Here is a 10,122-nt window from a genome sequence, read left to right on the forward strand (position 1 = left end):
TGCCTAAATGCATTGAGTTGCGGCCATGCAATCGGCTGATTAGCTATTTGTGTTAACAAGCAACTGAACAGATGTACTTAATAAAGTGGCCCGTGAATATATATACTTTCAAGTCAGTTACGTTTGTTGACATTTAGCTACAGTACCGATTTTATTTTCACACCTTTTTCATTTTATTTTAGAGCAGAACCCCAGTTCCTATGCTGATAAATGCTGAATGCAGTAAGAAATCCCCCTGCTGTTCTATACGTTACTCAGTACTTTAGCAGTTCATCAACCTGCTACTATTGTACTTCTGTTCAAGTTGTTTATCGCAAACGTTAGGTTGGCTTTTATTTCACTGAAGCGACTTTGAATGCTTTTACATGAGTATGTGTTTAGGCTGCTGTACACCCCCTGCACTAAGCCGAAAGTAAAAAGGAGTTCATAGCAAAAGTGTCTTCCTGGTTAGGATCCTTTAAAAGGAAAGCAGCAGCAGCAGTTGGTGGTTTTCATTCGCAAGCTGTGGTGACTGAGCTGCATCGGCCATGAGTGTGCTACTGTGCCTGGGCGCGTTTGTACTCCTGCAGAACTTTATGTCAGGTAATCACATCTATTTCTGTCAGGTATGTGGATTCGCACATCTTTATGCCAGCTGTTTGCTACTTCAACACTCTGCAGTGTTCAGCACTGCAGAAGACAACAGAGTCCTTCCTTAATAAAAGAAATGTATTGAAAAACAAGCAGAATTGCTTTTTCCTTCTACACCCTAATGTATAATCTGTTGTAGATCTGTTGTAGCTGTTGTAAATTGTGCCTGATGAAACAAAACTCTGTATCTCCGATGTGGTAAATTTACATGAAAAGAAAAAAGTGACATTTAAAAGAAACTTTTAACGTGTGTTATTGACATTTTCATTCATTCATTACGAAATATTCACACAATCTAGAGGGTGGGCTGCATTTTCTAATAGCAGAGTTGTGAGGGTTTAATATAAATGACATGAATTTTCATAGGAAAATGTTAACAATCTTGGTCAGGTGGCTCCACGCGTCAAGGAATTATTGGTGGAAAGGACTCCGCTCCACATAGTCACCCCTTCATGGTGTACATTTTGGACTACGAGACCGGAAACACCTGTGATGGATTCCTGGTGAACGAGAACTTTGTGGTGACCGCAGCCCACTGCAACGGCAAGTAGGTCAACTCTTTGCATATATCAAGTCAAGACTGTAAACTGAGCTGTACTGTAAATATTATCTCATAAATAATAATAATAATACTAATATTAATCAATAAGTAAGCACAAAATGTATGGCAGGTTACCGGGTTTTGGTTCACATGTCAGGTCAAAGACAAGCATCAGCGATGAATTTCTTTTCAAAGGATGTTTCAGTACCTAAAGCTCTACTCCAGGAAGCATTAGGATCAAATAATTAGTAAGAACCCCTAAGTAAGAGCATAGATTAAACAGACAATATCCTACTTTTCTTGCATTTTTTCTCAGTAAGGTCCTTATAACATTCGTGTGGTTTAAAAAACCAAACGAGGCCACAGTTCATATGACATGACCATTTTACAACCTCTATTTATCCCTTACAATTAAACAGGGTGTTTTTGTTACTGTGCTTTTAAGACTGACATGTGTTGAATGAGCTGTGCTCTGATTGGCTGCCCTGTATTGCGTCTCATTCAGAAAACACTCAGAGCAGAAGCATTCCTAGCCAAAGGGCAAAAACAATATATAATCTTTAATTGTTTATATAATGAATTACCTCTCTTTATTCCTTTTTTGTTACGGAGTCTTTAAGCCTGATATATAACTAATAAATAACTTCACTGTTAATGGTTGATGCTAAACCGCTGTAGGTTGGCTAGGCATATATAAGTAAACGCACTATTGGTAGACATCAGTATAACAATAAATTAAAAATATACCTTTTCACAGTCTAGTTTCTATAATGGACTGTACGGACAGGATGGTGTACTGTGTTCTTAAAAGTTAAGTTTATAGAAATTTAGCACATAGTTTACATACTGCTTTTACAGGAGTGAAGAAATGTTGTTTTCCATGATATGGATCATTTAAAGTGGCACAGTTTTACAGGGGTAAAACCTGCCCACCAAAATAACTTACTCTTATAAATTTGAATGAGAAGATGCAGTAAATGGTGATGTCTCAATCAATGTGTTCACCTCCACCACCAATTCTAGTTGTTTTGTATATATATATATATATATATATATATATATATACACACACATACATTATTATTTTTTCCAAATAGTGCCCCCACTTGTATATAAATTAAACTCTCTGAGTGTTAAAATGATCCCCTAAATAAATGATGTGGTGGGGAAAAATGTACAGTTTTCCACAAACCCCAAATGAAGCTGATTAGTGAAGACATGTTTGGTGTCCAAATGTTGCTTCTTTTATTGACTGCTGGAGAAGCAAATAGTCACCCAAATATTTCTTATAAAAACATCCCCAAAACATCTCTCAAACTGCATCCAGATCTTCATTAAGGTCACACAGTATGGTCAGTGCGGTTCTTGACACAGCATGACCAACAGAAAAAAGATGAACACAACCTAATTGTGTTTGCTGAACGTGCCAGACACAACATTGTGCTGCAATCCTTTCAACAATCATGTCATGCGTGTATATGGACACAGAATAAGGTTCAAGATTCCAGTTATTTCTTTTTATAGGCTGTTAATCTTGAATTTGCTAACAGTAGAAACAACAGAAACCAATTTTAATTAGTGTTGTGCTGTAACCCGACCTGGCCACTATTTATTCACACACCTTATAAGCTGCTTTTCCTTCTGGGTCGTGCTGGAGCCTATATCAGCTGTCATTGGGTGGAAGGCAGGATACACCCTGGACAGGCCGCCAGTCCATCACATTCACTCACACCTAGGGACAGTTTACCATCTCCAACTGGCCTGACTGCATGTCTTTGGACAGGGGGAGAACATGCAAACTCCAAACAGAAAGGACCCTGGTCGCCCGGTGAGGGAATCAAACCCTTCCTGCTGTGAGGCGACAGCACTACCCACCACACCACCGTGCTGCATTGTTCAAAATATGCAAAACCTTCAACAGTAAAATACAGGCATTTGTAATGGACATTGAAATATTACATTAAATATTGAAAATTTAAACATCCCAAGAGCTCAGTCTTTTAAATCTACCTATATGCTTGAACTAGACTCCTGGCATCCTTTCTTCGCTGTAAGTTCATTAAGTCTTGGACTTAATTTTCTGAGCTGCTTGGTGTTTACATTGGTTGAACTGCAGCTGACTACTGACTTCTAGTTTGTTAGCCTCACAGTTCCAGCACTAAATTAAGGAAACAAAATTAGGGCACCAAACATGTCTCAGCTGATGTCCTGCATCCAGGCTACAGGTGGAACATTGTGTAAAGTTTTTTAGCTGAACTATTCCGTAAAAAAGTACGACATCCTCCCCTGGCTGTAGACTACGAACTCGTTCTTTGCTTTCCACCCATGCTTTAACCCGTTTTTACAAAAAGCTGAAAATAGGAACACTTACCATGACTGCAGTTGTTCAATCAATGGCATACCTTGCTATTCTTCCCTACAGGATTGTGGCATTTTTAGGGGTCCACAGCACAAAGGGTTTACACATCAGAAACAGTGTATTTGTAAAAGGAATTCCACATCCAAAATACAACAGCGCAACCTATGAAAATGACATCATGCTTTTAAAGGTAAGAAGGAAAGTACTGCTCAAATCAATATAGTCACCAAACTTGGCTCCACATACATTGTATGGTTGTTTGCAAACTGAAAAGCTTCTTAAAAACCTTTCTTCTGCACTTAAAACAGCTCTGTAAACCAGCAACGTTCAGTAAAACAGTGATGCCTGTTGCCCTGCCTGCAACTGAAAATGAAAGCTTTGGACACAACTGCTTGGTGATGGGTTGGGGGTGTCAGACATTTTGTAATGAATTTCCATCAGAAATTCTGCAAGAGGTCAACGTCACCATCTCAAAAACCAAAAACTGTACTGCACCTGACATCATCTGCTCTGAGGGCTTCAAAGGGCCTGGAAAGGTGAGTAATCAGCTCTCGCTCCTTAAAAATCCTGTCACGATCCGTTACTGTCAAAATGCTAAATCACATAAGACCACTGTCTAAATAATGTTGACAAAATCTACTGTTCATTTTCATCCACAGGGTGACTCTGGGGGTCCACTGGTTTGTGGAGATGTGGCGCATGGGGTCGTGTCCAGTAATTATAAAAATGGCAAGGACTATGTGTCAAGATACGTTCGCTTAACCTACCATATTAAGTGGATTCAATCTATCATAAATGGGAATCATCAAGGATGCCGAAAGTAGAAGGAACAGAAGAGAGAAGCATGTCTAATTTCATTTGATGCATAACTACTGTCTAATGCTGTGTAACAGCAACAATTTTGTATGGTATCACAACATTCTGTATGGTAAACATCTTATCTATAAAATAAGGTGAATGACTTTTTGTATTTTTTCAGACACTTCCACTTCCTCATAAAGGCTAAACTAAAACATGATGGCACTGGAATCAACTCAAAGGCAAAGGCACATTTTGCGCAGAATCTGGGACCTTAAGACTGTCCCAAATTACATGAACACCTCCTATTAGTTTGCAATACTAAATATAAATCAACACTGCCCCCTTGTGGTAACATCACAACCCTGTGGGTACAGGTTTAGAAATAAAAGCTGTGGCTTTGCACACTTTGCGTCGTCTGCTGGGTACTGCTGCTACATTTTTATAAAATGTAGAAACAGGGACCACATCTAAGTAGATTAGGCTTGCAAAGAAACAAAATATTTATTTTTACAGGGTTACAAAGACAGTAAAATGAGTAAAATGCAGTGATTTCTTTGCAGTCACCTAAATAAGTACAACATCTGAGCCAGAGATCATTTAAGATGGACTGGGTACAAGTGGAAATGTCTTGGGGTCCGACAAATCTAAAGAAGAGAGAGACCATCTGGCTTGTGATCAGCACAGTTCAAAAGCTAGCATTCATGACGGTGTAGGGTACACATCACGGCATGCGTGACTTGAACATCTGCAACGGTACCATTAAGCTGGATGTATACAGTACTGTGCGAATGTTTTAGGCATCTGAGCAAAATTTTAAACAATTTACCTCAGCAGTGAGTTTATCACAATGTACATTAGAATAAAGTCACATTCATAATTCAAATAAACATAAAAACAATAAAAATTTCCTTGACACCTTCCCAGGCGCCACAGAGACTTGTTAATATCATCAATTAAATCATGAGCACAATTTACTGAAGCACTGATTGGTCAAACCAGGAGCTGCTTTTTAACTACATATAATCATTATTAATTAATATTCTATCAATTTTGTTTATTCAAATATTAACACTTTTCTCAGCAAATAAACACAAACTACACAAATAAATAGATTTTGAAAATGTGTCTTGGGTGCCTAAGACTTTCGCACAGTACTGTATATACAGGTTTTGGAGCAACACATGCTGCCATCCAGATGACGTCTTTTTCAGGGAAGGTCTTGCTTGTGTCAGTAAGACAATGCCAAACCCCATTCTGCATGTATTATAGCAGCGTGTAGTAGAAGAGTCTGGGTGCTAAACTGACCTGCCTGTAGTCCAGACTTGTCACCCACTGAAAACAATTGGCACATTATGAAATAAAAAAATACAACAAAGGAGACCCTGAACTGTTGAGCAGCTGAAATCCTACATTAAGCAAAAAATGAGATAAAAAATTCACTTTCACAACTGCAGCAGTTGGTCAACCTCAGTTCCCAAACGTGTGTTGTTAATAGAGGTGACGCAACACATTAGTAAACATACCCGTCACAACTTTTGAAACGTGTCACTTGGCATCAAATTCAAAATTGACATATATTTTTCAAAAATGATATGATTTCTCAGTTTAGACTTTTAATATGTTGTATTTGTACTATTTCTTAGCTATATATAGAGTTTATATAATTTGCACATCACTGCTTTTTGTTTTTATGTACATTTTGCATAGCAGCCCAACTTCTTTGGAAACAAGCTTGTGCATAAGTGCTGTTGGCGGTTCATGAAGCTTTATAAAACACAGAAATAGGGGCCACATCTACCTGGATTAGCAATATACACACACACACACACACACACACACCTTCTAAGCTGCTTCTTCTTCTGGGTCACGGGGGGTGCTGGAGCCTATCCCAGCTGTCATCGGGAAGCATGCACCCTGGACAGGCCGCCAGTACATCGCAGGGATTAGCAATACAGAGAATCAAATATTTCTACAGGGTTACAAAGGCAGTAAAATGAATAAAATGCAACAAATGCAGTAACCTAAACGCTGCTGCTCTGGAATCCAATAAGTACAACATCAAACATTGATTTTAAAGCTGATCATTTAATTTGGATATCATTGTGCGTTCATACTACATTAATTTTTTAAGCTTGCTTTGCGTAACAATTACAATACACCGTTGCGTTGAATTAACTGAATAATACAGTCAGCTAACACTTTACAATCGAATGATCACTTAATTATTCACACAATTAATCAAGTGCAAAACAATGCACAAACCCAAGTTTACTCAGTTTGTGTACTGACATATGAGGAAGCACAAAAGTGAAACTGAAGACAAATTCTCCTGTGTAATGTTTCTAATAAACTCTAAGCAAGGACGCATTTCAGATAAGTCTGAGACGCAGAAGAACATGACAATCAAAAGTAGCTTAACATCACCTTAGCTATAGTTTCCCCTTCAAAGGTAGCAGCAGTTGCCGTAGAGATGGTATTTCAGTATGTGAAAGAAAACATTAATGAGGACAAATGCATATCAAAGTTCTTGGAATGCTGCATTACTACCTTATTGATCATTTTTAAAGAAATGTGCACAAAAAGTGATTCAACATGATTAAGATTCCATCACCTTAAACTGAAATCGCACTTGTAGTAAGTAAATCATGTCCCTGCACTGTCACTGGGGCAGTACCCCTCTTGTCACTGCGGTGGTACCCTCAGGGGTACATCCCAGTACCTTTAGTTAGGGAACATAACTGAAGCATTATATATATATATAGACTCCACACACCCCGTCTAGTCTCCAGGGCTTTTATTTTACTGTTGTGTTTTTAAACATTGGGCTATGAAAAGGTACACACATCTACTTTTCACCTGGAAAAATGTAAGGTACACCATTGGACCTTAAAACCACTGCTGTACCTTTGACCTTACTTTGTTTGTACCTTGATGAATGAGTCATGTACCTGCATAGTACGATTATTTAAAACAGTGTGTAGAGTTTCTGTACTAAAGTGATTTTCATGTTACTGACCAACGGCTAGCTATGCTTTTGGATAACGGTCCAAAAAAGCCACAAACACCTGACTAAAGTAAACCAAATTTCATGAAATGTTCATGCAAACTGAATATTTCTGGCCACTGGTGGGGAAAAAGGACAGAAATGCTGTGTCTGTGAAGTATGAGCACTGTACTGCAGTTTTAAATAAAGTACTGATATGTACACAAAAAAGAAAAGCACATGCTTTAACAAAGACTTTCTTACTAACTAGCATCGGACAATTTCACTTTACCCTGATATAAATTTTTGTTTAATGCTTAAAAAAGATTTATAAAACAATTATAAAAACTATTGCACAGATCCTCCAACCTTGCTGTCCTACTCCCAGTAGTTTCTGTGATGTCAACATGATACAGACACCTAAAGGGCAAGAGACCTCAAGCATGCTGGGTTTAATTGAGCATTTGGGACAGACTCAATGCTTCCTCTCTCAGAAAATAAAACTGAGCAAAAAGCACTCAAGTACAATGGCCTATCGTCCACCCCGTTCATGGCACACTCATTTCAGACACACTTCAGGGGGCTCACATTCATTTTCATGCTGCTGGTCTGCTCTTTGCAGCTGTGTGCATTTCAGATAAAATTTAATTAAATTGAAAATGTAATGTATAAAATATATTTTTTTTATGTTTGTATTTAAATTCCCCAGTCATATTTGCAATTTTGGGCTTCAAATTGAAATTCAGATTCATTTTAATTTGTCATTTGGACACAGTATGAAGACACAGTAGAGCGGGGAGAATGGTCAGCTGGAGAAACTGGCTCAGAGGGTGAAGACACAGTAGAGCAGGGAGAATTGTCAGCTGGAGAAACTGGCTCAGAGGGAGAAGACACACTAGAGCAGGGAGAATGGTCAGCTGGAGAAACTGGCTCAGAGGGAGAAGACACACTAGAGCAGGGAGAATTGTCAGCTGGAGAAACTGGCTCAGAGGGAGAAGACACACTAGAGCAGGGAGAATGGTCAGCTGGAGAAACTGGCTCAGAGGGTGAAGACACAGTAGAGCGGGGAGAATTGTCAGCTGGAGAAACTGGCTCAGAGGGAGAAGACACACTAGAGCAGGGAGAATGGTCAGCTGGAGAAACTGGCTCAGAGGGAGAAGACACACTAGAGCGGGGAGAATGGTCAGCTGGAGAAACTGGCTCAGAGGGAGAAGACACACTAGAGCAGGGAGAATTGTCAGCTGGAGAAACTGGCTCAGAGGGAGAAGACACACTAGAGCAGGGAGAATGGTCAGCTGGAGAAACTGGCTCAGAGGGTGAAGACACAGTAGAGCGGGGAGAATTGTCAGCTGGAGAAACTGGCTCAGAGGGAGAAGACACACTAGAGCAGGGAGAATGGTCAGCTGGAGAAACTGGCTCAGAGGGAGAAGACACACTAGAGCGGGGAGAATGGTCAGCTGGAGAAGAACCTGTAAGAATTCTGCTGGCAAGAAAACATACAAACCATGGAAGACAGCTGATGTAAAAGAAATTTAATATGAAACTGTAAAAAAATTAATAACATTTTAAATCATGGAAAAGACACTGAAAGGTGATAATTTGTTAGTGTTTGTATAAAACATGAGAAATATAGAAAATTGTAAAATTGTAACTGAAAACTGTATGAATAAAATGTTGAATGGTATTGAAAGCATACATTTGTTTCTAAATGCCTGCAAAGCACCATAAGCTAGAAAGAAATCGGCCCCTCTAACATAACCACTGGCCCTAGACTGGCCCCCCCCCCAGTTGAAATGGTCTAGAACCGCCACTGTTTACACAGAGATTTAGAAACTTTCTCAGTGATTCGATTTCATTTTAATTTTCAGAGTCTTAAGGCTTTCACTTATCCCATCAGGGAGGGGCCAACAGCACGCTCAGCAGAAATGCTTTGAAGGAAATTCTGTTTGCTTAGCAGCCACCAACAAACATCCAGAGAGACCACGAAGTAGTTATAATTTTCGGCATTGTTATTTTGATGCCACGACTTAACTATCTTGTGATCAAAACAAATAAACAAAGCAACAAAAGCTGTTATCTCAAGGTAACAGAGTTGTTATCTTGAGATCACGACTTAGTTATCTTGTGATCTAAAGATAACAGCTTAATTGCCTTGAGATCACAACACAATTAAGTCATGATCTCAAGATAACAATACAGAAAAATATAGCCACAGCTATATTTTAAAAATATTAAAAATATAGCCACACCATCCTGAGACATCCCTGACTTGATTATCTCAAGATAACTGGGCAGTTATTTCAAGCCATACAAGACAAGTCTCCAAACACGTTGAATGGGGAGAGACAAGAATACTCTAAAGGACAAATTCCCATTTAGTGAATGGAATTGAAATCACTGATAAAACCCGTCAAAGACCTCAGAAACGGTGTGCAGTGTTTCGCTCAATGAAACAAAAATGTGTCTGGGTTGTTTTGGCTACTGCGCTTGTACAGATCTCCACAACACGCTGCCTTTCCCCGCTTGCACCACAATATCGTCGACCCTCCTCCACCCTAACCAGCAAGCTGATTCGCTCATTTTCTTGAAGGATGCAAACTTCTCTGTTTAAGCAGATGCCATGTCACGTGTTGCGAGTGTTTCCATTCATATTTTCACCAGTGACCTTACGTCTCTAAACACTATCAGCAAACTTTGCGGCCGACCTATTCATTATATAGTGCACTATTTTAGGATCCCACTATTTTGTAGTGGTGTCTAAAAAAACAGGGCAGAAGATCCAGTGCACTTAAACGGTCCCACAGTGCA

At 39.2% G+C, this 10,122-nt stretch overlaps 1 protein-coding gene across 1 annotated transcript; it reads left to right on the forward strand.

Annotated features, from left to right (window-relative positions):
* Window positions 1–469: 469 nt before the first annotated feature.
* Window positions 470–4,492, forward strand: si:ch211-212d10.1 (granzyme B(G,H)). The gene is made up of 5 exons (XM_017701246.2): window positions 470–582; window positions 1,021–1,177; window positions 3,594–3,720; window positions 3,839–4,066; window positions 4,190–4,492. The coding sequence occupies exons 1-5, from the start codon at window positions 528–530 to the stop codon at window positions 4,352–4,354; spliced, it is 732 nt and encodes a 243-aa protein (XP_017556735.2). The 5' UTR covers window positions 470–527; the 3' UTR covers window positions 4,355–4,492.
* The last annotated feature ends 5,630 nt before the right edge of the window (window positions 4,493–10,122 follow it).

This window comes from Pygocentrus nattereri, chromosome 15 (genome assembly GCF_015220715.1).
Source record: "Pygocentrus nattereri isolate fPygNat1 chromosome 15, fPygNat1.pri, whole genome shotgun sequence".
In the NCBI taxonomy this organism is placed as follows: Eukaryota; Metazoa; Chordata; class Actinopteri; order Characiformes; family Serrasalmidae; genus Pygocentrus; species Pygocentrus nattereri.